This window comes from Callithrix jacchus, chromosome 5, assembly GCF_049354715.1.
Source record: "Callithrix jacchus isolate 240 chromosome 5, calJac240_pri, whole genome shotgun sequence".
Lineage (NCBI taxonomy): Eukaryota > Metazoa > Chordata > Mammalia > Primates > Cebidae > Callithrix > Callithrix jacchus.
This window is the reverse complement of record NC_133506.1, coordinates 65,509,509-65,536,183: the sequence shown is the minus strand read 5'-3', so window position 1 is coordinate 65,536,183 and position 26,675 is coordinate 65,509,509. Positions and strand designations below refer to the sequence as shown.

General features: G+C 52.8%; 1 protein-coding gene across 1 annotated transcript; it reads right to left on the bottom strand.

The window, feature by feature from the left end:
• Nucleotides 1-613: 613 nt before the first annotated feature.
• CCDC92B (coiled-coil domain containing 92B) lies at nt 614-26,675 on the bottom strand. The gene is made up of 4 exons (XM_035299359.3): nt 26,421-26,675; nt 15,731-15,882; nt 9,406-9,453; nt 614-4,670 (listed from the first exon to the last, which is right to left on the bottom strand). Exons 2-4 carry the CDS (start codon nt 15,858-15,860, stop codon nt 4,081-4,083), a joined length of 768 nt encoding a protein of 255 aa, XP_035155250.1. The 5' UTR covers nt 15,861-15,882; nt 26,421-26,675; the 3' UTR covers nt 614-4,080.

The window sequence follows — 26,675 nt, the reverse complement described above, 5'->3', positions numbered from 1 at the left end:
GCACCCACCACCATGACCAACTAATTTTTGTATTTTATATAAAGACAGGGTTTCACCATGTTGGCCAGGATGGTCTTGATTTCCTGAGGTGTGATCCGCCTGCCTCATCTTCTCAAAGTGCTGGGATTACAGGCGTGAGCCACCTTGCCCTGCCTTTTTTTTTTTTTTGAGATAGAGTCTCACTGCATCACCCAGGCTGGAATATACTGGTGCAATCTCAGCTCACTGCATACTCTGCCTCCTGGATTCAAGGGATTCTGGTGCCTCAGCCTCCCGAGTAGCTAGGATTATAGGCACGCACCACCACACCTGGCTGATTTTTATTTTAGTAGAGATGTTATTTCACTGTGTTGGCTAGGCTGGTCTTGAACTCCTGACCACAGGTCATCTGCCAGCCTTGGCCTCCCAAAGTTCTGGGATGACAGGCGTGAGCCATCATGCCCTGAGTGAGCCATCATGCCGGTCTGAGGCATATCTAATGAGAGAACCCGAGTCTCAGCTCCTAGTCACACTGGCTGACCCCGAACCACTCACCTAGCTCCTCCACATCCTCTTCCCACACCTGGAAGAACCAAGATGCGGTGCGGCAGAGTGCCCAAAGTAAGAGATTGAATTCATGTTTTTCAGAGATTTTATTAAGAATAAGGCATATGACAGTCACCCTAAAGCACAGGACTCTACTTCTGTGGGTGAATGAGTACAGTCTGAAAAGCACTGGATTCAAAAGCGCAGCCAACAGAGAATTTGGAGCAGGCCCCTCTACCCTGTCCACAGGGCGCCTGCCAGGTGGTTTTGAAGCCCTGCACGTCCCCCATTCAAGGCTGGTGTGTCCTGGAGAAGTTGCTTGGAGAACCCCCTCCCCACACTGAGAAGCTGCCCCTCACCCTCTAGGCCTCCTCCCTCTCTCCACCAGGGAGAACTCCATCCTGCTGCTTATATGGGGAAGGGCTACCCCACTTTGGCCCTGGACTAGTCCCCCAAGCTGCAGGGTGAGGTGGCTGGGCTGAGGTACAGAGCCTCTGACAGCATAGCCCATTGCGCCCTGGCCGAGTTCCAGAGCAGGGGGAGGTCCCCACCAGAAGCTCTGCGTCCTGGATCTGTCCACACTTGGGGTGTGGCAGGAGCTCCACCTAGGGACCCTGAGTGTCATCTTCAACACTCCCTCTCTCCCAGTGGGGATTCGTGCAGCAGAGGAGAGATATAGTCCTTTCCCTTCTTAGTCACCCAGACATTCCAGCAGCTGGGGGGCGTGGGGGTGGGAGGCTTCCCTAGGCCAAATCCAGGGAGGGTGGCCTCTCCGGGCTGAGGCTGAGGAGTTTTGGGCAGCGGCCAAGAGCAGGCCAATGACTCCAGCTCCTAGTCTTATTCTGCTGCACGGAGGGTTCTGTGCAGGCGGGTGGAGGGAAGTTTCCATTATTTTCAGGAGGGCAAGGGGGGAATTTCTGTGAAAACTAGAATCCTGCATCTGCCATGGGTTCTCCCCCAGCTTGCCCCAGGCACCTTCAGCACCTCAGCTGAGAGTCAGTGAGTCAGCTGCTCCAGACTCAGAACTTTTCATCTAGGGGATCTCCAAGCCCCCACAAACAACCGTCATTATCTGTGGTTGCTAGAAGAGGGACGGTTGTTGGGTAGCACTGATGGAATCACTTCGGGAGAGGCAGGCAGGCCACTGGAAGATCCCTGGGGCCAGAGCTGGACACACTGGAGGCCCAGAAGGGAAGGGGGAAGGGGGCTATTGCTATAGAGCTGGGAGGAGGCCAGGCAAAAGGAGCTATGGCTTTTAGTGGGTGGGTGGGCAGATAAAGTACTTTACCATCTCTGCAGAAGAATTGACCTAAGGAAGTCACCCTGTTCACCCCAAAAGTGTGGTTGTGGGAGATGAGGGTGTGTGGGTCCTCTGGAAAGAGGCTCTTGCCCTCCTTCCCACAGTCCTCTGGACACCTCTGAGAGAGGAGTGAGGCCCTCATACACAGACAGGTTCAGAAAGAATAGAAATGCAATGAGTTACATATACTTGAGGGGGGACAGAGATGGCACAGGCACAACCACAGGACTGTTGGAGGAGAGGTGGGGGCAGGCAGAGCAAGGACCCCAAGCCACCTTCTTGGCCCACATGAGACTGGAGAGCACTGTTCCAAGGGTGCCCCAACCTGAGCCGTCTGGATCCCAGGAGCTGGAGACCCACAGACCAGGCCTGGTTATTGCTCAGTGGTCTGGGTAGTCCCAGGAGGGGGCAGCGGGGAGGGCTGCACACTGATTGGCTGAGTGTGCTCGCTCACTGGTTGCTACTTCTTGCCAATTTCCCCTCCCTCTAACAAATGGAAGGAAAGGGGGTGTGGTCGGGGATTCCTCCGTCTTCATGGGGCCATGTTGGGAGAAGAGCTTGTAACCCTAGAGCTTGACTCTGCTCACCTCCCAGACCCCTGGGTAACACGGAATGTGTGGCATCAGCCAAGGTCAGGAACTGTCAGGAAAGGGGTGTCTATGAGGGAGGTAAAGGCCTCTCCCTGCCCCATGTCCTCCCCTTGAAGCCCCTGGAAGACCTCACAGGCACTTAGGACTTCAGGCAGGACCCACACAGGAGGGATGGCATGGGGCTCCAGGGGTGTGCTTCCTTCTAGGCTGGACTGCGGGTGGGGGCAACAAGCTGCGCTGAACTGCCCCTCCTGCCTTTGGTAGTGGCTGGGGAGCTTAGGAGAAAGGGCTAGGAAGTGGGGCGTTCCCCTTTCCACCATTCGACATGGGGAACTGCGCATCCCACCACTTCCAGATTCTGACAGGTTCAGGGGCATCTCCGGACGGGGTCCCGGGTGGGGACTCACCTGTGCTCCCACCATGCCCCCCAGCAAACCCAAACCCAAACTTCTATCAGTAGCTGCCACTTCCAAGAAGCCAGGCCCTTCTTTTTTCCTTTTTTTGAGATGGAGTTTTGCTCTTGTAGCCCAGGCTGGAGTGTAATGGCGCGATCTCGGCTAACTGCAACCTCCACCTTCCAGGTTCCAGCGATTCTCCTGCTTCCACTTCTCAAGTAGCTGGGATTACAGGCACGCACCAACACGCCCAGCTTTTTGTATTTTTAGTAGAGACGGGGTTTCACCAAGTTGGCCAGGCTGGTCTCGAACTCGTGACCTCCGGTGATCCGCCCGTCGCAGCCTCCCAAGGTGCTGGGATTACAGACGTGAGCCACCGTGCCCGGCCAAGGCCTCCTTCTTCTTGCCTCTGGGTGCAACCAGCTGATTAGGAAGCCGAGCAAAATTAGCACCAATAAACAGGACTAGGAAAACCTGGGGCTACCCCCTGAGGGGAAAACAGTTCCTGCCTTCCGGAAGCCTGGCCCGCAGCTTGCCTCTCCGTCACCTCCCTTCCCCAGAGCAGCTCCCAGTCCCCGCGTGCCCAGCGTGGCGGACTCGGGAAGAGCTGCGCTGGAGACGGCTCTAGACCAAGTCCGGCCACCTGGCCGCTTCTGTAATCCTCTCCCAGGGCACACGGATGCGACCTTCCAGAAGTTCAACTTCGAGCAGGCGCACCTTCCCCACCAGGGGCTCTGGGAAGGCGCATCTTCTAAAGTGTTCCGTGCTCGCCTGCAAGGACCTGTCGGCAGGTTCGGGGTAGGGGTAAAAGGACAGACCCGAACCTAAGCCTCTCCTGGGAGGAAGGAGGCTGAGCGGGAAGGGCGTCGGCGCCGGGGTGGGGAGGCCGGGGGTACCGCTGCCACTCCGCAGGCCAGCCCGGCCCTCCCACCCCACCACGGACTGTCGGCTTTCCCGGGGCCGGGCGTGTCCTCGCCCCTCCCGTGTGGCCGGCGGCCGGGACTGGGTGAGGATCCGGGCTGCGAGGCCTCCCCGAAAAGAAGGTGTCGCCGCTCGGCCCCGTGGAGGAATCTCGCGGGAGGAGAACGCTGGAAGCTTTGGAAACGTCGGGAAGTACAAAAGGCTGGCGGTTGGAGGGGTGGGGGAGCCGAGGCCGCAGCTACTCGCTTCCTGGAGGAGGGGCAGCCGCCCTCGGCCCCCGGGACCTATATGCACGGCCCGAGCTGCGTCCCTGGCCGACCCTCCCCGTGCGCTCCGCGTCACCCTGGGCCTACTCCGGGTCCCCCTGCGCGCTAGGCGCGGGATGCTGCGGGCCGGCTCGGTCCGGGGGCTCCTGGGGAGGCGGCTGGCGCAGGCTGCGACCGCTGGGCCGCAGCGGCCTCCGGGCGTAGAGGAAGACCGCGGGATCGGGCATGGGGTCGGCGTCGTCCAGGGCGCAGGCCCCGCGGTCCCAGGCGGCCCAATCCCGGCCGGGGCCCTTGGCGGCGGCCTCGTGGGCGGCGGGGGGGCGGCGGGCCCGCGGTGCGCGGCGGCGGGGCCGGGGTTCGGCGGCGGCGGCGGCGCCGGGGCCCGGGCGCGGGGCCTGCAGTCTCTGGCGCGCCGCGTGCAGCTGGCAGGAGAGGTAGGCGGCCGTCTCGGTGTGCTTCTGCAGCTCGGTGCCCAGCACGGTGGCGCGGTGGCTGCGGCGGCGCAGCTCCTCCAGGAAGCGGCGCTCCTCGGTGCGGAGGCTGCAGCGCAGCGCGGATACCAGCGCCTCGCGCTGCGCCACCTCCCGCCGTAGCTCCGCGTTGGCCGCGGCCCGCGCCTCCAGCTGCGACTCCAGGGCGCGGCACTTGCTCTCCAACTCCCGGGATGCCGCCTCTGGAACGGTGCAGAGGCCAGAGGTTATAGTCACCGCCGGGATTGGAACAGAATCTGCACGGCTCAGCGCTCCACGCAACAAAGTGCCCAGGCCCGGCGCGGGGGTTCACGCCTGGAATCTCAGCATTTGGGAGGACGAGGTGGGCGGATCACTTGAGGTCAGGAGTTCGAGACCAGCTTGGCCAGCATGGCGCAACCGCGTCTCTACTAAAAATAAAACAATGAGGCCAGGCGCGGAGGCTTGCGCCTGTAACCCAGCATTTGGGAAGCTGAATTTGTCAGATCAGTTGAGAACAGGAGTTCGAGACCAGCCTGGCCAACATGGCGAAACCCCATTTCTACTATAAATACAAAAGTTAGCCAGGCATTGTGGTGGGTGCCTGTAATCCTAGCTACTCGGAGGCTGAGGCAGGAGGATCGCTTGAATCTAGGAGGGGCCGAGGTTGTAGTGAGCTGAGATCACGCCAGTGCACTCCAGCCTGGGTGACGAAGCGAGACTCACTCTCAAAAAACAAAAACAAAACAAGCCCCACTCCTCCCCACGCCCCCCACCTACTCGTCCTACCGATCTCCCTCTCCTTGCCCACTGGGGCTGCAGTGGCCTTCCTCGTTCTGCCCTTGCGCCTTTCCTATCCTCTGCTTGGCCTCTCCTCTCATTCTTCAGGTTTCAGCTTAAGTGCAAACCCCTTCCAGGCCCTTTATTCATTCCACATATAATTCATGGACTCCTGACCACGTGCACTGTGTTAGGTATTGGAGGTAGGACACATAATAAAACGGTCTCTGTGAAGTTTACACGGTAGTGGGAGAGACATAGTAAATAATCACAAATAAATGTGAGCTTGCAACTGTGACATGTGGAAAGTCAGTGCTGTGACTGTAACTGGAGAATGTGACCTCGAGAGGGAAGTCTTCCCAGCAGAAGAGACTAGAGCTAAGATCTAAGGATAAATGGGAATTAAGTAGTGAAGACAGGAGAGAAGGGTGCTCCAGACAGGAAACAGCTTGTGTTAAAACCCAGTGGCAGGAAGACCTGGTGAGAGGAAGGGATTGAAGGAGATGTGAGTGTGTGTGGGGAGTCTGTGCCCTTGTTTCCTCCACAGGACATTATCACCTTTTTTTTTTTTTTTTTTTTTGAGACAAAGTCTCCCTCTGTTGCCAGGCTGGAGTGCAGTGGCATAGCTCACTGCAGCCTCTACTTGAGCCTCCTGGGCTCAAGTAATCCTCCTACCTCAGCCTTCCCAGGAGCTTGGACCACAGGCATGCACATTTTTTTGTAGAGAGGAGGCTTTGCCATATTGCCTGGGCTGGTCTCGAACTCCTGGGTTCAGGCAATCCTCCTGCCTCAGCCTCCCAAAATGTTCGGATTACAGGTGTGAGTCATCTTGGTCGGGTGTTGTGGCTCACGCCTGTAATCCCAGTACTTTGGGAGGCCAAGGCAGGTGGATCACAAGGTCAGGAGTTCGAGACCAGCCTGACCAACATGATGAAACCTCATCTCTACTAAAAATACAAAAATTAGCCAGGCATGGTGACGCCTGTAACCCCAGCTACTCAGAAGGCTGAGGCAGGAGAATCACTTGAACCCAAGGCTGCAGTGAGCCAAGATCACATCACTGCACTCCAGCCTGGGCAACAGAATGAGACACCGTTTCAAAAAAAAAAACAGGTATGAGTCACCACGCCCACCCGCATGTTTGTGATTTTTTTGTTTATTGTTTCCCTTTGCCACTGCAGCAGGTTTCAACCCTGGATAGGCACTGGAACTACCTAGAGAGTTTTAAAAAATGCTGTTACCTGGGCACTACTAAAAACCAATTGAATCAGCATCCCTGGAGTTGAACCTGGGAACTGGTGTTGCTTAGATCTTCCCAGGTGATTCTCGTGTGCAGCTGAGTTGAGGACCCCTGTCTCCTGACCACAAGCTGTCTCAGCAGGACCATATCCTAGGACTCGGGACGTGTGAATGTAGGGATGTAGGCAGCCAAGTGGAAAAAGTACCCTGGAAGTATGAAAATCACCAAGTGATAAGAGGACAAAGAAAGTTCTTAAGCCCAGTGGGTTGGCACACTCATCCCAGTGACTTGGGGGAGGGCTGAGGGGGGAGGATCTCTTGAGCCTAGAAGTACGAAGCTATAGTGAGCTGTGACTGTGCCTCGGGACACTACAGCCTGGGCAACAGAGCAAGACCCTGTCTCTAAAATAAAAAAAGTTCTCAGCCGGGCATGGTGGCTCAAGCCTGTAATCCCAGCACTTTGGGAGGCCGAGGTGGGCGGATCCTGAGGTCAAGAGATCGAGACCATCCTGGTCAACATGGTGAAACCCCGTCTACTAAAAATACAAAAATTAGCTGGGCATGGTGGCATGCTCCTATAGTCCCAGCTACTCGGGAGGCTGAGGCAGGAGAATTGCTTGAACCCAGGAGGTGGAGGTTGCAGTGAACCGAGATTGTGCCACTGCACTCCAGCCTGGCGCCTGGTGACAGTAAGACTCTGTCTTAAAAAAAAAAGAGTTCTCCAAGCCCATTGAAAGACAAGACAGGCCAGCACAGTGGCTCACGTCTGTAATCCTGGCACTTTGGAGGCTGAGCAAATTGCTTAAGCTCAGGAGTTCAAGACCAACGTCAGTGACGTGGTGAAACTCCATCTACAAAAAAGCCAGGCGTGGTGGCACATGTCTGTAGAAACAGCTGATCTCGAGGTTGATGTGAAAGGATCTCTTGAGCCCATCCAGGAGGTGGAGATTGCAGTGAGCAGAGATGGTGCCACTACATACCAGCCTGGGCGATATAGTATGAGACCCTGTCTCAAAAAAAATAAAAAAAACCACGATACTGGGCAGTGGCTTGAGCCCAGGTGACCACAAAGACCCTTTCAGACAAAGGACAGTGAGTGGGGTGAAAGAGGCTTTGTCACAGAACTGTCCTAGCGTCTGGGATTCGTGCTGCCTTCCATCAACCACCTGGGCAGAAGAGGTTGTCCTTTTATGGTGGAATTAGTCCAGGTCCATAAGTGTTTAGATGATCCCTAGCTGATCTTTAAGCATGAATACACAAAGCAATCTGTAAGGCTTCTAACATCATAGCTTAAACTTCCAGCCTATAGCACTTCTCTATAAGCAACACAGCAATATGGAAGAGTCATCTTTTTTTTGAGACTGAGTTTCCCTCTTGTTGCCCAGGCCGGAGTGCAATGCGGTGATTTCAGCTCACCCCAACCTCTGCCTCCTGAGTTGAAGCAATTCTTTTGCCTCAGCCTCCCGAGCAGCTGGTATTACAGGCATGCACCACTGTGTCCAGCTAATTTTTTTTTTTTTTTTGAGACAGAGTCTTGCTCTGTCGCCAGCCTGGAGTGCAGTGGCGCAATCCCGGCTCACTGCAACTTCTGTTTTCTGGTTTCAAGCAGTTCTGCCTCAGCCTCCCGAGTAGCTGGGACAACAGGCACGCACCACCACGCCCAGCTAATTTTTTGTACTTTTAGTAGAGATGGGGTTTCACCATGTTGGTCAGGCTGGTCTTGAACTCCCGACCTCAGGTGATCTACCCGTCTTGGCCTCCAAAGTGCTGGGATTACAGGCGTGAGCCACCATGCCCAGCCGGTCTCAATCTCTTGACTTTGTGATCCACCCGCCTCGGCCTTCCAAAGTGCTGGGATTACAGGCGGCTAATTTTTTATATGTACTCAGTCCTGGTTCTGAGCTCTTATAATCTGATGATAAAGATCTCAACAATTCAATTTAAAAATTGTGGGGAAAAAGACATGACAAGATTTAGCATCCTAACCATTTGTAGGAGTACCATTCCATACCGTTAGGTATATTCATGTTGGTGTACAACAGATCTTTAGAACTTTCTCGTCTTGCAAAACTAAAAGTCGATACCCATTGAGCCCCCAACCCCCCAATTTTATGGGTGAAGTAATATTCTATAAACAAATATTTTAGTGGAATTTCTTTTTTTGAGACAGTTTCGCTTGTTGCCCAGGCTGGAGTGAAGTGGCTTAATTTCGGCTCACTGCAACCTCTGCCTCCTGGGTTGAAGTGATCCTCCCACATCAGCTTCTCAAGTACCTGGGATTACAGATGCATACCACCGCACCTGGCTAATTTTTGTATTTTTAGTACAGACGGGGTTTCACCATGTTTGCCAGTCTGGTCTTGAACTCTTGACCTCAGGTGATCCACCCACCTCAACCTCCCAAAGTGCTGGGATAACAGGCGTGAGTCACCACGCCTGACTTCAGTGGAATTTCTACGACAGCAAGAAATCTTGTAAAATGCAGGATTTACTAGTGTGTGTGTGTGTGTGTGTGTTTTTCATTTCCTGTAAATTCCTTGAAGTCAAGGAGCCCATCCTGATATGCATCTTGGCCTCAGCCTGCAATCACTCAGATGAGTGCACCTTGACACTGACCATGTGATCCCTTGTGCAAGGATGGGAAGGACTGGGGAGGTGAGTCACATTACCATTTCCTTCCTGCTTTCCTTTCCTCACTTTGGACAGAGACATGGATACAGGGCACTGTGTGTGGTGGTGTACATTGTTCACTGCACAAGGGCATCCCCAAGGTCATCCACTGGGCAAGTGTGGCTGACACCCTGCACTCTGCTCACCAGCCAAGGAGTGACTGTTCTCAAGTCTAGGCTGGCAACAGAGAAGGCATGGATCTTACTAAGGGCTGGGGAAACTCCAGCTGTGGGGCCCATGACCCTTCCCCACCAGTAGTCCCTCTCTTACCTTGCTGGTGAGATTGGACCCCTCTCATTTCCAGGTCATGCGTCAGTTCTAGGGGGAAAGAAAAGAAAAGGCAGTTTGTGTGTGTGTGTGTGTGTATGAGAGAGAGATCATGGAATCACAGCTCAGTAAGAGTGGCAATAAGGATCTTTAGAAACCATCCCCATACTATTTTACTGCAGTTTTGCAAGGGGAAGAGATGAAGAGGTGTGTCTAGGATGCAGCCGGAACCTGGCCAGCTGGATTCTAAGCTCAGAAATCTTCCCAGCTCAAGCTTTGAACCCAGGTTTGGAGTTTAGTTCACTCCTCCTGGGACTGAGGACCCTGGCTTGTTTTGGGGCTGGGGGAGTATCTACCCTTCCTGGGGTGATATGCCAGCTAATCAGAGCAGTCCTGGAAGACTTTTGCTGTGCAGGGCTTTGACCTTTTTGTGTTCAGCTGATGGCTGCTGGAGAATCCTGAACTACTTGGTGGCACTGAGGCAAGCTCAGGGCAGTGGCTACTTACCAGTTTGGACACTTGCTTCTCACCGTTTTTTTTTTTTTGAGACAAAGTCTCACTCTGTTGCCCAGGCTGGAATGCAGTGGCGTGATCTCAGCCCACTGCAACTTCTGCCTCCCAAATTCAAGCAATTCTCCTGCCTTAGCCTCCTGCGTAGCTGGGACTACAGGCTTCCGCCACCACGTCTGGCTAATTTTTTGTATTTTTAGTAGAGACGGACGGGTTTCACCATGTTAGCCAGGATGGTCTCGATCTCTTGACCTCGTGATCTACCTGCCTCGGCCTCCCAAAGTGCTGGGATGACAGGTGTGAGCCACTGAGCCCGGCTTAATTTTTTTTTTTTTTGTAGCAATGGAGTCTTTCTATATTGTCCAGGCTGGTCTCAAACTCCTGGGCTCAAGCAATCCTGTCATAGCCTCCCAAAGTGCTGGGATGACAAGCGTGAGCCACCGCGCATGGCTGCTTTTCACTGTTTTGACAGCTGGTATGGCTGAGCCTGTGTTATTATCTGAATATCAGCACTGCCCCCTCCCAAGCCCAGTTCTACTGTATTCCCCCCTGGCAGGGAGGGGCTTCGAGGACCGTGCTGCCTTAGTGATGGAGGCTTGGCATTGACGGGGTGGGGCGGGCAGCCTAGGAGCCACTCGAGGGCAGTGGCGCAGGGGCAGTTTCCTCCTGGGTACTGCAGCCTAGCCACCACCCCTCTGCCGGCCTGGCGCCCTAGTTTCCATTCCTTAGTGCCCTCCAACCCCATCTCTCAGCCCAGGTGAGTTTGATAACTTTTCCAGACCCACCCCCACTCCCCCAACTCCAGCATGGCTCAAGAGCTGATACAAGGACAGAAGGCAGCCAGAGCCACAGCTGCCAGTGATGCAGGCCTACTCAGAGGCACCTGTGTACACTTGCAGGCACACAGTCTGGTGCCCAAGGGGAGAAGGTGTGAAGCTGGGGGTCGGGTAAGGAAGGCAGCACATCTCTGGGACCAGCACCCAGCAGCACCGTCAGGGACTGGCCTGTGACCCCTCTGCCCGCCCCTCCTCACTGCCCTCACTGGGCTCTTCCAGAGCTTTACCAGAGGTGCCTTCTCTGGGGAGGCCGGTTGTTGCTGGGAGACAGGCAGCTGGGATGCCTGAGCCTTCTGCTGTGACCAGAGTCTGAACCTGCTCCCTGGGTGCCCTGTGAGGGCTCCAATGCCTCCCTCCAGGGCTTCCTGGGGCCAACTCAGCCCCTCCTCCAAGGGCTTGTGATGTAGCCCCAGGGGTCCTGAACTGGGTTCAGGGATTTGGGCATGGGGATGCCTTGGCTCTGCCATGAACTCCCTGTGGGTGGTTTCTCTTCAGCCCTTAAACCCAGGACTTGGGGGTAGGGAGATAAAAGTCCCAGCTGGGCTGTAGATGAGCATGCTGTGAGGTCACATGCTGTGTGACCATGGCCAGTAACAGCACCTCTCTGAGCCTCAGTTTTCTCATCTGGAAAATAGGGGCATAAGAGCATCTCCTCTCTAAGGAGCTGTCGCCAGGATTAAATGAGAAAAAAATAAAAGTGAGCTCGGCCCAGGGCTAAACTGGTGCTGAACAAGGGTGGGGAGTTCTTGTCATCATCCACGCTGCTTCACCCCCCAGAACATGCCCACCTCTCCAGCTCTTCGTTCTGAGGCCTCGCCCACCCTCAGCCAGCTCCCTCAGGACAGGCTGGTCTCCTACACCAGCCTCTCCCCCTCCCAACGCCCTCCCAGCTCTGGGTTCCTCTGTAATCTCCTTTCCCTTATCTTCTCTCTTCTCATCAGCTCCTCCTTGGGGGAAAGGCCTTATTCAGTCATTTCAGCCCCAAGAATGGCTGCTGTAGCCCAGCCCAGTTATTTTATCTCCTTAATCAATAACCGAGAGGTGGTGGGGTATGGAAGCTCACGCCTATAATCGCAGCACTTTGGGAGGCCAAGGCAGGCAGATCATCTGAGGTCAGGAGTTCAAGACCATCCTGGCCAACATGGTGAAAGCTCGTCTCTGCTAAAAGTACAAAAATTAGTGGTGGTGAGTACCTGTAGTCCCAGCTACTTGGGAGGCTGAGGCAGGAGAATGGCTTCAACCTGGAAGGCGGAGGTTGCAGTGAGCTGACATCGTGCCACTGTACTCCAGCCTGGGTGACAGAGTGAGACTCCATCTCAAAAATAAAAAATAGTAATAAAAAAAAAACCGAGGTTTCAGGCCCATAGCCATGTGAGAAGGGCAGCAGGGGTGAGGGCGCTCTGTCCTGCTGGCTCCACACTTGGGGATCTGGCCTGGGTCCTAAAAGGAGGAGCCACCAGTTCTCAGAATTAGCAAAACAGAAGCAAGAGGAACTGCTGTAGGGTCTTAGGATTTTCTCTTTTCTTTTTCTTTCTTTTTGAGATGGAGTCTCACTCTTGTTGCCCAGGCTGGAATGCCATGGCACAATCTTGGCTCAATGCAACCACTGCCTTCCAGGTTCAGGTGATTCTCCTACATCAGCCTCCTGAGAAGCTGAGATTACAGGCACATGCCACCATGCCCGTCTAATTTTTGTATTTTTAGTAGAGATGGGGTTTTACCATATTGGCCAGACTGGTCTCGAACTCCTGACCTTGTGATATGCCTGCCTCTGCCTCCTAAAGTGCTGGGATTACAGGTGTGAGCCACCGTGCCTGGTGGTTTCCTCTTTTTTTTTTTTTTTTTTATAATTTTGTTATTTCAGTGAAAAGGTTGCATCAGGCATGGGTGAGATACTTGGGTCACTGTTGTCTCCCAGGCTGGCCTCTCTCTGTTCCCATCCTGTCTTCAGGGGAGTTGAGAATGTGGCTGCCGACTGTGTCTGTGGAGCCTGAGGAAGCTGTAATGCCTGAGTCAGGACTATTGGCTTCTCATGTCACAGTGTGGGGAGTGAGCTGGGTCACTCAGATCCTTTGGGACTCAGTTTCCCTGGGCAGTAGGGAGCTCCCAGGAGCAGGTGCTGGGAGTTAGAAGTCTGAGCATCTTGGGGAGAAGACGTCCAGAAAGCTGCAGAGGCATGTAGGGCCGTGCGTCTGGAGCTCTGGGACCTAATTATCCCTCCACCACTGACATACTGGGCGGCTGTCTCTCTGGGCCTTGGTTTACCTAAGTAGGTACAATGAAGAGGCTGGGCCCTCCCAGCTGAGACAGTCTATGAGTTTCCACATTCAGGCTTTGGAGCCAATGTGGCTCAAAAGCCTGAATGTGGAAACTCAGCCTCAAGGAGCACTTGGGGCAGAGCCAAGCCTCTGAGAGCCCCAGGCAGCTGAGACCTCAAGCGCAAGAGCAGAGGCCAGGCCTGGGATTTCACTCCGTCCTTGGTGCCTCCCTCTGCTCCGCCCACAATTATAGTCGGCAGGCAAGTCCTTTTTTTCAGCCCACCTCCCATGGGTCCTCCCCTTTCCATCCCTCTTCATCTCTCCCCTGTACCGTTCACCACCTCTGCTGGTTTCCCTACCTCCCTCTCCCACCAATTCAGCTTCCATACAACTGCCAGACTGAACTGCTTTTGCTTTCTTTCTTTCTTTTTTTGAGACAGTCTCACTCTGAGGTCCATGCTGGAGTGCAGTAATGTGATCTTGGCTCACTCCAACTTACACCTCCCAGGTTCAAGTGATTCTCCTGCCTCAGCCTTCTGAGTAGCTGGGATTACAGGTGTGCACCACCACGCCTGGCTAACTTTTGTATTTTTAGTAGAGATGGGGTTTCACCATGTTGGTCAGGCTGTTCTTGAACTCTTGACCTTAGGTGATCCACCCACCTCAGCCTCCCAAAGTGCTGGGATTACAGGTATCGGCCACCGCACCTGGCCCAGACTGAGTTTTTTTTTTTTTTTTTTTCTTTGAGACAGTCTTGCACTTGCTCTGTCATCCAGGCTGGAGTGCAGTGGCCCGATCTCGCTTCCTGGGTTCAAGCGATTCTCTTGCCTCAGCCTCGTGAGTAACTGGGATTATAGGTGCATGCCATCATACCCAGCTAATTTTTGTGTTTTTAGTAGAGATGAGGTTTCACCATATTGGCCAGGCTGCTCTCAAACTTCTGACCTCATATCTGCTCACCTCGGCCTCCCAAAGTGTTGGGATTACGGGCGTGAGCCACCGTGCCTGGCCCAGACTGAGTTTCTTTCTTTTTTTTTTTTGAGATGGAGTTTCGCTCTTGTTACCCAGGCTGGAGTACAATGGCGCGATCTCGGCTCACCGCAACCTCCACCTCCTGGGTTCAGGCAATTCTCTTGCCTCAGCTTCCTGAGTAGCTGGGATTATAGGCACGCGTCACCATGCCCAGCTAATTTTTTGTATTTTTGGTAAAGATGGGGTTTCACCTTGTTGACCAGGATGGTCTTGATCTCTTGACCTCGTGATCCACCCACCTCAGCCTCCGAAAGTGCTGGGATTACAGGCGTGAGCCACCGCGCCCAGCCCAGACTGAATTTCTCAGTGCGGCATAATGCTATCAAGCAGCACTGAGCTGCTCAAAAAACCCTCTGTGCCTCCCACTACCCAGGAGGACAAACTCCTTGGCGATCATGGTATTGGTCAAGGTCTTCCACACTCTGGCTCCAGTCGGATTTTTTTTTTTTTTGACAGAGTCTCAGTCTGTTGCCCAGGCTGGAGTGCAGTGGCACAATCTTGGCTCACTGCAACCTTTGCCTCCTGGGTTCAAGCAATTCTCTCGCATCTTAGCATCCTGAGTAGCTGGGACTACAGGCATCTGCCACTGCGCCCAGGTAATATTTATATTTTTAGTAGAGACGGGGTTTCACCATATTGGTCAGGCTGGTCTCAAATTCCTGACCTCAGATGATCCACCCACTTCGGCCTCTCAAAGTGCTGGGATCACAGATGTGAGCTGCTGCGTCCAGCCTCGAGATCAGTCTCCTTTAAGTGCTGCTCTATCCATCAACTAGAACTTTCCATGAGCCTCTAGCTTCTCAGCTTCTGGACTTTGCCATGCTCTTCCCTTCATCTGGAATGCTCTCTCCACTCCCCTTTCCCTGTGGTATCTCGGCATGTCCACATGTTACGTAGCCTCTAGGAGCTGAAGCACCCCTCCCCTGGGGAGCCTCAGAGGCTGGGTCTCCTCCCGTGCCTGCTCCTCAGGCTGGATGTTCGCCTGCCCATGAGCTCCTGCTTGATTTCTGCTCTCTCTCCATATCACCAGTTGGCCTGTGTGTCTCCCCAGCTAGACTCAGAGCTGGGAGTTTCGTGGTGAACAGTGACTTGGAAAGGATGGGAACCTCCGGGATTGGGTTCCCAGGAGTCCTACACTACCTTAACCAGAGTGCTTTGCCCTGAAACTGTCAAGTGTTCCTAGAACTTCTCTGTCTGTCTCACCTCCCCAAGTCTCAGCTTCCTTATTCAAAAAAAGAGGCAGCAGAATTGGTGCAGTGTGAGGCTCACAGGGGCTGCTGGTGGGCACACCCCAGAAACTGTGGCTGTGAAACTGGCTGTTCTGGCCAGGTGCAGTGGCTCACGCCTGTAATCCCAGCACTTTGGGAGTCTGAGGCAGGTGGATCATGAGGCCGGGAGTTCAAGACCAGCCTGGCCAATATGGTGAAACCCAACCCTACTAAAAATACAAAAATTAGCAGGCATGGTGGCGCATGCCTGTAATCGCAGCTACTTAGGAGGTGGAGGCAGGAGAATTGCTTGAACCTGGGAGGGCGGAGTTTGCAGTGAGATGAGATCCAGCCACTGCACTCCAGCCTGGGCAACAGAGCAAGACTGTCTCAAAAAAAAAAGAAAGAAAAAAACCAATGACTGTGATGATGACAATGACCAGTGACCCTTTCCCACCCATCTGACTGTCTCTCCTGGCCTCACCTGAGCAGCGTTTCTGCAGCCTCAGGATCTCCAGGTGCAGGTCTCGCAGTAGGGCCATCTGCTCCTTTTTCAAGAAGCTGATGTGGCGTTGCACGCTCTGGATCTGATGCTGCAGGGACACGGTATCCATGGCAACCCAGGCCTGGCCCCACCTAGGGAGGACGACAAGGTGAACCCACCTCTTCCAAGCCCATGTGCGCTGCCCCACCCTCAGCTCTTTCACTGTCTCCTCCACTCTGGGTCCTGTTGCCACCAGGAAGATGATTCCGCCACTGCTGTTACTGCCCCGCTGTTTCCTTATTCAGCCTTCATGATGAAGCAGGGTGTAGACAGGAAAGCATCGTTATTCCCATTTCACAGACAGAGAACCAGAGGCCCAGGAGGCAATGGTTTCATTCTCCTGCTCCCGTGTAACTTTTTTTTTTTGAGATGGAGCCTTGCTCTGTTACCCAGGCTGGAGTGCAGTGGTGCGATCTTGGCTTACTGCAACCTCCGCCTCCCAGATTCAAGCGATTCTCGTGCCTCAGCCTCCCAGGTAACTAGGATTACAGGCGCCTACCACCATGCCTGGTTAATTTTTGTATTTTAGGGTTTCACCATGTTGGCCAGGCTAGTCTTGAACTCCTGACCTCAGGTGATCCACCTGTCTCAGCCTCCCAAAGTGCTGAGATTAAGAGGTGAGCCACTGCACCCGGCCCCGTGTAACTTTAGCCTCTTCTACTTCTCTGTCTCTCTCTCTTTATTAAATAGAGATGGGTTTCACCATCTTGGCCAGGCTGGTCTTGAACTCCTGACCTTGTGATCCACCTGCCTCAGCCTCCCAAAGTGCTGGGATTACAGGTGTGAGCCACCGCGCCCAGCCAGCCTGTTCTACTTCTCAAACAGGAAAACAGATGGAGTGGCAAAGTGAATAAACAGAGAAAACATGGGTTCTAGCCTGCTTCTCCTGCCCTCGCAGTGTGACCTGGGTGAGTCCTCTCCCTCTGTGGGCTCTGGGTTTTCTCATGGGTAAAATGAGGGAGTTGTGGAGTGAGTGACCCTGAGCTCTGACGTCCCACAAGTGTCTCAGCCCAAGGGCTACGTGGCTATTCTGAGGATAATTCTCCCTTAGTTCAACTCCAACTCTACCACAGTCCAGGGCTCCAGGCGCCTCCAAATCACAGTGGAAGAAGATGTGGTGAATGTTTCACTAACACTGACTGGGCTAAAGGCAGGTGGTGGAGTCCCTTTTAAAAAGAGAAAGGCTGAGCGTGGTGGCTCACGCCTGTCATTCCAGCACTTTGGGAGGCTGAGTCGGGGTTGGGGGGAACTCCTGAGGTCGGGAGTTCCAGACCAGCCTGGCCAACTTGGTGAAACCCCATCTCTTCCAACAATACAAAAAATTAGCCTGGCATGGTGGCAGGCTCCTATAATCCCAGCTACTTGGGAGTTTGAGGCATGAGAAGTGCTTCAACCTTAGAGGTGCAGGTTGCAGTGAGCTGAGACCATGTCATTGCACTCCAGCCTGGAAGGCAGAGTGAGACTCCATCTCTAAATAAATAAACAGATAAAATAATAGAGAAACAGGCCAGACACTGTGGCTCACACCTGTAATTCCAGCACTTTTGGAGCCTAAGGCAGGCAGATCACTTGAGTCCAAGAGTTCGAGACCAGCCTGACCAACGCGGCAAAACCTCATCTCTACTAAAAATACAAAAAATTAGCTGGGCATGGTGGGGCATACGCCTGTAATCCCAGCTACTTGGGAGGCTGAGGCGCAAGGATTGCTTCAACCTGGGAGGTGGAGGTTGCAATGAGCCAAGATCATGCCCCTGCACTGCAGCCTGGGCAACAGAGCAAGACTCCCATCTCAAAAATACATAAATAGGCCAGGCGCGGGGGCTCACGCCTATAATCCCAGCACTTTGGGAGGCCGAGGTGGGTGGATCACGAGGTCAAGAGATCGAGACCGTCCTGGTCAACAAGGTGAAACCCCCTCTCTACTAAAAATACAAAAATTAGCTGGGCATGGTGGTGCATGCCTGTAGTCCCAGCTATTCAGGAGGCTGAGGCAGGAGAATTGCCTGAACCCAGAAGGCGGAGGTTGTGGTGAGCCGAGATCATGCCATTGCACTCCAGTCTGGGTAACAACTGTGAAACTCCGTCTCAAAAATAAAAATAAAAATAAAAAAATAAATAAAAATAAATAAAAATTTTAAAAGGAATAGGAGAGGGGGAAAGAGACCCATGCAGTGACTCCCATTGTGGAAACTTGAGTTGCTGTGATGGATGAGAAGGTGTGCATCTCTGAATCCTAATGATGGCTTGGCTCTCCAGCTCTGCCTCTCCTGGCCCCGCCCTCTTCTCAATGACTCTCTTCTGTGATGATCAGCATCTTGGACAAGCAGAGGCAGACAACAAACTCTGGGGCCCAGGACTACGAACTCCTGCTTTCTCAGCCAAGGACTCCCTAAGCTTTGCCTTCACCTTTGAGGAACCTGCCTTCATCTGCCTCTGAAATGTCCTGGGCAGTGGTAGAGACAGGCCAGTAAGATGAATAATTCTCTTCACCAAATGGTCCCCTCCAGACTAGCTTCCGTGTAAGACTCGGGAAATCCAGATTTTCATTTGTGGGGTCACATAAAGCAGGTCCCCCTGAGACCTCCCATCCTCGGGACACTCCTCTCTGGGCCCTTTTCTCTGGTACTCCCCTGATCCCCCAATCCAACCAAATAACCCTTTCATTTCAACAAGGGGTGGACCTTTGGCCTGTGGGGATCGCTGGCTACATTTGCTGACCATCTGCTATGTTCAGGGATCATTATACACATGATCTTTCGTCTGTCAACCAAGCTTCAGTAGGTATTATCACCCCACTTCATAAAAGACTTTTTTTTGGGAGACAGAATCTCGCTCTTTTGCCCAGGCTGGAGTGCAGTGGTACGATCTTGGCTCACTGCAACCTCCACCTCCTGGGTTTAAGCAATTCTCCTGCCTCAGGCTCTGGAGTAGCTGGAACTACAGGTGTGTGCCACCACACCCAGCTAATTTTTTATATTTTTAGTAAATATATTTTACTAAATATTAGTAAATATATTTAGTAATTTTTTTTATATTTTTAGACAGGGTTTCACTGTGTTAGGATGGTCTTGATCTCCTGACCTCGTGATCTGCCCACCTCAGCCTCCCAAAGTGCTGGGATTTACAGGCATGAGCCACCACAGCCGGCCAAAAAAAAGACGTTTAGTAAGTAGTGGCAGAGTCAATTCTCCAACCAAGTCCAGAGAAGGTTCCTAATATTTACGCTGATATTTACATTGGGAAGAGTCCGAGGTTTGACTGTCACCCAGGCTGGAGTACAGTGAGGCGATCTGCAACCTCAAACTCCTGGGCTCTAGCAATCCTTCCACCCCAGCCTCCCAAGTAGCTAAGGAATACAGGTGCATGCCACCACTCCTGGCTAATTTTTTATTTTTTTTGCAGAGACAGGGTCTCACTATATTGCCTAGGCTTGTGTTCACTTCCTAGCCTCAAGCAGTCCTCCCAACTTGGTCTCCCAAAGCGCTGGGATTACAGGCATGAGCCACTGCATCCAGCTGATTTGTGGCTGTTTCAGTTACCTGCGGTGTGACTTTTGGTATGATAATTGACCTCTCTGAGCTATTTTCCCCCTGTAAGAAAGATGGGGCTGCAAATCCTACAGTCCTAGGATAGTTGTAAGGATTAAATGAGATAACAAATGTGAGGCTGGGCGCGGTGGCTCACATCTGTAATTCCAACACTTTGGGAGGCTGAGGTGGGTAGATCACCTGAGGTCAGGAGTTTGAGACCTGGCTGACCAATATGGTGAAACCCTGTCTCTACTAAAAATACAAAAATTAGCTAGGCGCAATGGTGCATGCCTGTGGTCTCAGCTACTCGGGAGGCTGAGGCTGGAGGATTGCTTAAGCCCAGGAGTAAGCTATGCCGATTGGGTGTCCACACTAAGTTCAGCATCAATATAGTGACCTCCTGGGAGTGGGGGACCACCAGGTTGCCTAAGGAGGGGTGAACCGGCCCACGTCGGAAATGGAGCAGGTCAAAACTCCCGTGCTGATCAGTAGTGGGATCGAGCCTGTGAATAGCCACTGCACTCCAGCCTGGGCAACATAGCAAGGCCCCGTCTCTTAAAGTAAATAAATAAATAAATAAATAAGAAAATTAGCCATGTATGGTGGCGCACGCATGTAGTCCCAGCTGCTCAGGAGGGAGGCTGAGGCAGGAGAATCGCGTGAACCTGGGAGGCGGAGATTGCGGTGAGCCAAGATCATGCCACTGCACTCCAGCCTGGAGACAGAGTGAGAGTCCTTCTCACATAAATAAATAGAAAATAAAAATAAATAAATAGAGTAAAGAAATGTAAAGTGCTTAGCACAGGACCTGGCTCAATCAGTGCTGCATCCCTTCTTCCTCTACTTCTCTGTCCATTTAATGTGTGAGGAGGTTAATTCCTGTCTTGATCTGCTGATGTTTCCATTCAGTCATTTAGTGATCTCCTACTGCCACGCCCTGTGCTGGGCTGAGGGAGTGCAGGACTGAACACCGTAAAGTCTCTGCTCTCCTGGACCTCACAGGGTGGAGAGAATCAAACAAATAATGTGTTGAACAAACAGATAATGCAAATAAGGATGTAATTACAATCTGTGATGAGTGCCATGAAAGAGACCTACGAGGTAACGTGAAAAAATTAAGAGGGGAGGCCGGGCACGGTGGCTCACACCTATAATCCCAGCACTTTGGGAGGACGAGGTGGGTGGATCACGAGGTCAAGAGATCGAGACCATCCTGGTCAACAAGGTGAAACCCCATCTCTACTAAAAATACAAAAATTAGCTGGGTATGCTGGTGCGCGCCTATAATCCCAGCTACTCGGGAGGCTGAGGCAGGAAAATTGCTTGAACCCAGAAGGCGGAGGTTGTGGTGAGCCGAGATCGTGCCATTGCACTCCAGTCTGGGTAACAACATCGAGACTCCATCTCAAAAAAAAAAAAAAAAAATTGGGAGCCTTCTTTAGATTTGGGGTGAGGAAAGTTCTCTTTGAGGAATCAACTTTTAGGCTGACACCTGTTACAGGCAGAATTCCAAGACGGTCCCCAAAATTCCCAGCCTCTGGCCTGCAGGTGTTCTGCTAGATTGTGGGTGGGACCTGTGCGTATGATGGATTTCACCCTCACAAAGGTGAAGGGATTCTGCAGATGTAATTAAGGCAGCCAATCAGTCGACAATTATTTAATCAAAATGGAGATTATTCTGGGTGTGCCTGACCTAATTAAGAAAGCCATTCAAAAGAAGCCTGAGGCCAGGTGCGGGGCTCACGCCTGTAATCTCAGCACTTTGGGCAACCTGTGGAAATGTCTCTACCAAAATACAAAAATTAACTGGGCTTGGTAGCATGAGCCTGTAGTCCAGCTACTTGGGAGGCTGAGGTGGGAGGATGGCTTGCACCCAGGAGCTGGTGCATGATCCGGCCATTGCACTCCAGTCCTGGCAACAGAGAAAGACCCTGTCTCAGCCAGGCACTGTTGGCTCACACCCGTAATCCCAGCGCTTTGGGTGGCTGACGCGGGTGGATCATCTGAGGTCAGGAGTTCAAGACTAGCCTGACCAACATGGAAAAACCCCATCTCTACTAAAAAGTACAAAATTAGCCGGGCTTGGTGGCACATGCCTGTAATCCCAGCTACTCGGGAGGCTGAGGCAGGAGAATTGCTTGAATCTGGGAGGCAGAGGTTGCGGTGAGCCGAGATTGCGCCATTGCACTCTAGCCAGGGCAACAAGAGTAAAACTCTGTCTCAAAAAAATAAATAAATAAATAAAAGAACCAGACTCCTAGGCCGGGCACAGTGGCTCAAGCCTGTAATCCCAGCACTTTGGGAGGCCAAGGCGGGTGGATCACGAGGTCAAGAGATCTAGACCATCCTGGTCAACGTGGTGAAACCCCATCTCTACTAAAAATACAAAAAAATTAGCCAGGTGTGGTGGTGTGCACCTGTGGTCCCAGCTACTCGGGAGGCTGAGGCAGGGGAATCGATTGAACCTGGGAGGCAGAGGTTGCAGTGAGCTGAGATTGCACCACTGCACTCCAGCCTGGGCAACAGAGCCAGACTGTGTCTCAAAAACAAAAAGATAAAAGATAAAATAAAAACAATAATATGCTGGTGCACAACTCAAGAGAAACAGGTGAGCTGTGTGTTCGTGCAACTGTGTGTCTGTGTTGGGATTTGTGTGCTTGCTTATCTCTACGTGTGCCTCAGTGTGCCTGTGTGCCTCAAGGAGCATGTGTGAGTGTTTCTCGATCCTCTTGCTGCTCTGTCTGCTGTGCGCACGCCTGGAGGATGAAGGTGTGTGGGCCCGTGCTTGGGATAAAGAGAGAAATCGTTTGCTCCCAGCCACTGAGATGGAAACGCGTCTGAAGAGAAAAGGTCTTCCCACACAGCTCTGGAGACTGGACTCTGGCCACTGTGAGAGGCTCGGCCAAACAGCTGCTTCTGTGCTTTCCCAGAAAGACTCGAGTATTTGCTTCCAACTAGGCAGGCTGCTTTTCTCAGGACAGAAATTTGGGTCACAAACAATCTTGGCAACTATTCTTCCTTAGGCGTTATTGTTCTTTTGGGGGAGGGTGGGAGATAGCGTGGGGAAGGGAACTAGTGACAACCAAAATCTCTCTGTGGTGGCTGGGGAGTTGCAGGCACTATTTCAGAAGGCCCAAGCTAGGAAAACATCAGATGTTCCCATCAGAAACGCAGTCCTGGAACATCTGGGCTTCAGATGCTCATGCCCGAGGAAGTGGCCTAAGCTAGTAACAGCAGCTAAAGGGCTGGTGCTATCAGCTCCATCTTTCCCCCACATCCAGCACTAGGCATCCAGCTTGAGTTAACATGCTCAGGGAAGAGGGTCACTGTCCTCTGTCCACTGTCCTGACCACATAAGGGACTGGATTGTTTCTGCTTCCCTCCTTCTGGTTCTCTGAGTTTTTTTTTTTCTGTTAATTTTCCCTTCTTCTTTTTCCTTTTACAGATGGGGTTTCACTGTGTTGGCCAGGCTGGTCTTGAACTCCTGACCTCAAGTGATCCGCCTGCCTCAGCCTCCCAAAGTGCTGGGATTACAGGCATGAGCCACCGTGCCTGGCACCCCCCCTTTTTTTTTGAGATGGAGTCTTGCTCTATTGCCCAGGCTGGAGTGCAGTGGCGTGATCTTGGCTCACTGCAACCTCCGACTCCTGGGTTCAAGCAATTCTCCTGCCTCAGCCTCCCAATAGCTGAGATTACAGGTGCCCACCAAAATGCCTGGCTAATTTTTGCATTTTTTGTAGAGTCAGGGTTTCACCATGTTGGCCAGGCTGGTCTCAAACTCCTGACCTCAGGTGATATGCCCACCTTGGCCTCCCAAAGTGCTGGGATTACAGGTGTGAGCCACCATGCCTGGCTTAGTTTTTACAGCTCTTTGGGTTGAAAGAACCATACAAAGTACAGAATCATAGCTGGGCACGGTGGCGTGTGCCGGTAGTCCCAGCTACTTGGGAGGCTGAGGCTGGAGGATTGCTTGAGCCCGGGAGTTCTGGGCTGTAGTGCACTATGCTGATTGGGTGTTCGCACTAAGTTTGGCATCAATATGGTGACCTCCCGGGAGCGGGGGACCACCAGGTTGCCTAAGGAGGGATGAACCGGCCCAGGTTGGAAACGGAGCAGGTCAAAACTCCCGTGCTGATCAGTAGTGAGATCGTGCCTGTGAATAGCCACTGCACTCCAGCCTGGGCAACATAGCGAGACCCCCATCTCTTTTTAATAAATAAAAAAAAAGTACAGAATCATAGTGCTTAGGACCCAGAGGACCTTCAAAATCATCTCAGTTAGTGGTTTTCAAGTTTTGCTCCATAGACCTCCAGGACTCCACTAAGGGGTCTCAAAAGGACTGGGGGCAAAGGGCGGGGCCGGAGGCTTTGCCTTTTTATCCCTTCTTTATATTATGAGCTTATGCATACATACAAATTCATTGGAGGAAAGGCTTTTGCTCGCCCACAGGTTTTTTCTTAATTATTATTTTTTTAATTTATTTTTTTTTTTTTGAGACGGAGACTTACTCTATCACCTAGGCTGGAGTGCAGTGGCACGGTCTCAGCTCACTGCAACCTCTGCCTACTGGCTCAAGCAATTCTGCTGCCTCAGCCTGCTGAGCAACTGGGACTTCAGGAGCCTGCCACCATGCCTGGCTAATTTTTGTATTTTTAGTAGACCAGGGGTTTTGCCATGTTGGCCAGGCTGGTCTTGAACTCCTGACCTCAAGTGATCCACCTGCCTCAGCCTCCCAAAGTGCTGGGATTACAGGTGTGAGCCACCATGCCCTCAAAACCTCTTTTTAGTTCAGTCATTCCTTGGCTATCTAAATCTCACCTTCCCCACACCCTTTTCATCTGCTCAAGGTCCCCTGGCCTCTGCTGCCTCTTTCCCTCAGGCAGAGGAGGTTGCTGGGAGAGGAACCAGACCCTGCACTTCTTGTGACCTGCTTGCTCGGGGCTTGCTTTGTCTGCCCTTCCTCACTCACTGACCATATTCTCTTGTCCCAGGTTCAGCTTTTCCTAGTGTTTCTTTTCTAAAACGATTTATCAAGTCAACAAATATCTTTGTGCTGTTCTTAACAGTTAATACCCACGTTTTGTTAAAATTCTTTATGTATGTTTTCTTGTTTTAAGGAGAATGTTAGACTTATTTTTATTATTCTTATAGTCAGGGAAGGTATATTAGATAGGACAGGCACGGCAATAAGTGAACAAATAAATGAATCAGACCAGGCGCGGTGGCTCACGCCTGTAATCCCAACACTTTGGGAGGCCAAGGCAAGCTGATCACCTGAGGTCAGGAGTTCAAGACCAGCCTGGCCAATATGGCGAAACCCTGTCTCTACTACTACAAATACAAAAATTAGCAGGGTGTGGTGGCACACACCTGTAGTCCCAGCTACTTGGGAGGCTGAGGCAGGAGAATCACTTCAACCTGGGAGCTGGAGGTTGCAGTGAGCTGAGATCGTGCCATGGCCCTCCAGCCTGGGTGACAAGAAGAAAACTCTGTCTCAAAAAAAAGAATCAATATAAGCTTTATTTTTCTTAGTCATTATTCCTGTTCCTGGTCTGACTCAGAGGTCTGGGGCAGTAGGAGAGCAGGAAGGCATGCAGCCTATCTTGGACATGGCATGAATGCATGGGTAATAATACTTATAATAATAAGTAATTGGTACTGTTCTTAGCATTTTACATATATTAACTCACTTATCTTGGCAACAACCCCACACTGAAGATTCTATTAATGTATCCACTTTATGGATGACGAGACAGGCTGAGGGGTAAAGGAGTTTGCTCAATATACACAACTACAGTGCCTGGCAACTAGAAGCACCCCACTGGACGATCATCCTGGCATTGATGGCCTCTCACAAGAGAATCCAAAGAGGAGAACATCAGCCTGCATTTGGCAGTCCGTCTTTGCAGGCTGATCTTCTCTTCTTTGGGATTCTACCTCTTGCTGCTCTCATGACAACCTTTTCCAGTAGCCCAGTAGCCAGGCATCCCCTCACTTACCATGTCCACCCTGTCTCTGCCTCTTGAAACCTGACCCATCCTTCAGGACCTTGCTCTGGCATTACCTTACCATGAAGCCACCCCTGATCCCCCACCAAGCTGGAAAGACTCTCTCCTGCCTCTTTGTTCCCCAGGCAATTTGTTGGAATCTGGGTGGCGGCTAGCGCCACAGTCTATCCTATTATCACTTTGTGTGTGTGTGTGTGTGTGTGTGTGTGTGTGTGTGTATGTGTGTGTGCCTGCATGCACCTGGCTTCTGTGCTAAGCCATATGCTTCCTGAGGGCAAGGCTTTGTCTCTGGGAATCTCTTGCAAGGAACAGGCCCACAATTAATGTTGCTGAAACCAGGAGAATGGATTGAGTCTTGCTGGGAATCACCACAGCAAGTAAATACACTGCTAAAAAATAAGTACGCTGCTCCCCAACCCCAAGTCCTTGGCTTTTCTGGGGATTTAAGTCTGGAGCAAAGATTCAGCCTTTGACAAATGACTAGAACTCTGTGTGCAAGTTGGGGCCACTTGGCCAGTGGTAGTGCCACATCCCCCAGGACCTTGTGGTCCTCTCCACTCCAGAGCCCCTCCCCCCCTTATCCCTCAACTCTGGCTGCCCCCTCCACTGAAGATTTCAGGAGCCCCCCCACCTTAGCAAAGCTGAGGATCCAGTCACCACACTGGAATGTGGTGTATGGGGAAGCTGGAGCCCCCCACCCTCTTCAGGCTTCATGTTCTGCCCTGATTATGCCTCCAATATGACTCCCAGGGAAGGCAGGGCTGGCGGGGCATGTGGAGACTAAGGAGCACGGGGAAGAGAGGGAGCAAACAGGAAGGCAAAGGCAGCAGAAAGAAAGGTGTGCGTGGTGGGTGGCGGCGGGGCTCGACCTCAGGCCTCTCTGGACGCCCGGCAGCGCCAGGCAGGACCCGGGTCTGGGCGGTGGAGGACAACTTCTGCCAGCAGCCCGCCGCGAGTCAGCCCACCTCCTGCGCGCTGCGGTGCCCAGCCCCGCGCCAGCCCTCCCGGGGGAGCTGGAGCTCGGCCGCGCTGCTCCCTCCCGGGGCTGCCCCGGCGCTCACATCCCCCACGCCCACCGACCGGCCTCCTCACCTTCGGGACCTGGGAGCCACCGGCCGGCGGGGCCCGGGGTCGGGGCCGGGCTGGGTGGGGGCGGCGCTCTTCCCCCCCGCGCTAGCTGCGCCCCGGGTTCCGCAGCTCCCGCCCCGGCTGCGGCGCCATCAGCTGCTGGGAGGCTGCGGGGCAGTCGGGCAGGGGCTCCGGGGGGTTCGGGGGGCGCCGAAGGGGGGCCGGGGCGGGCTCGAGGCGTAAACACCCAGCAACGTGACCGGAACTGGCGAACGAACT

Excerpts from the sequence above, each read along its gene's own strand:
- CCDC92B (XM_035299359.3), bottom strand. The coding sequence starts at position 15,860 with ATGGATACCGTGTCCCTGCAGCATCAGATCCAGAGCGTGCAACGCCAC. Across the intron at positions 9,454-15,730 it reads GCTGCAGAAACGCTGCTCAG|AACTGACGCATGACCTGGAA; the intron begins GTGAGGCCAGGA and ends CTTTCCCCCTAG. Across the intron at positions 4,671-9,405 it reads GGTCCAATCTCACCAGCAAG|AGGCGGCATCCCGGGAGTTG; the intron begins GTAAGAGAGGGA and ends GCACCGTTCCAG.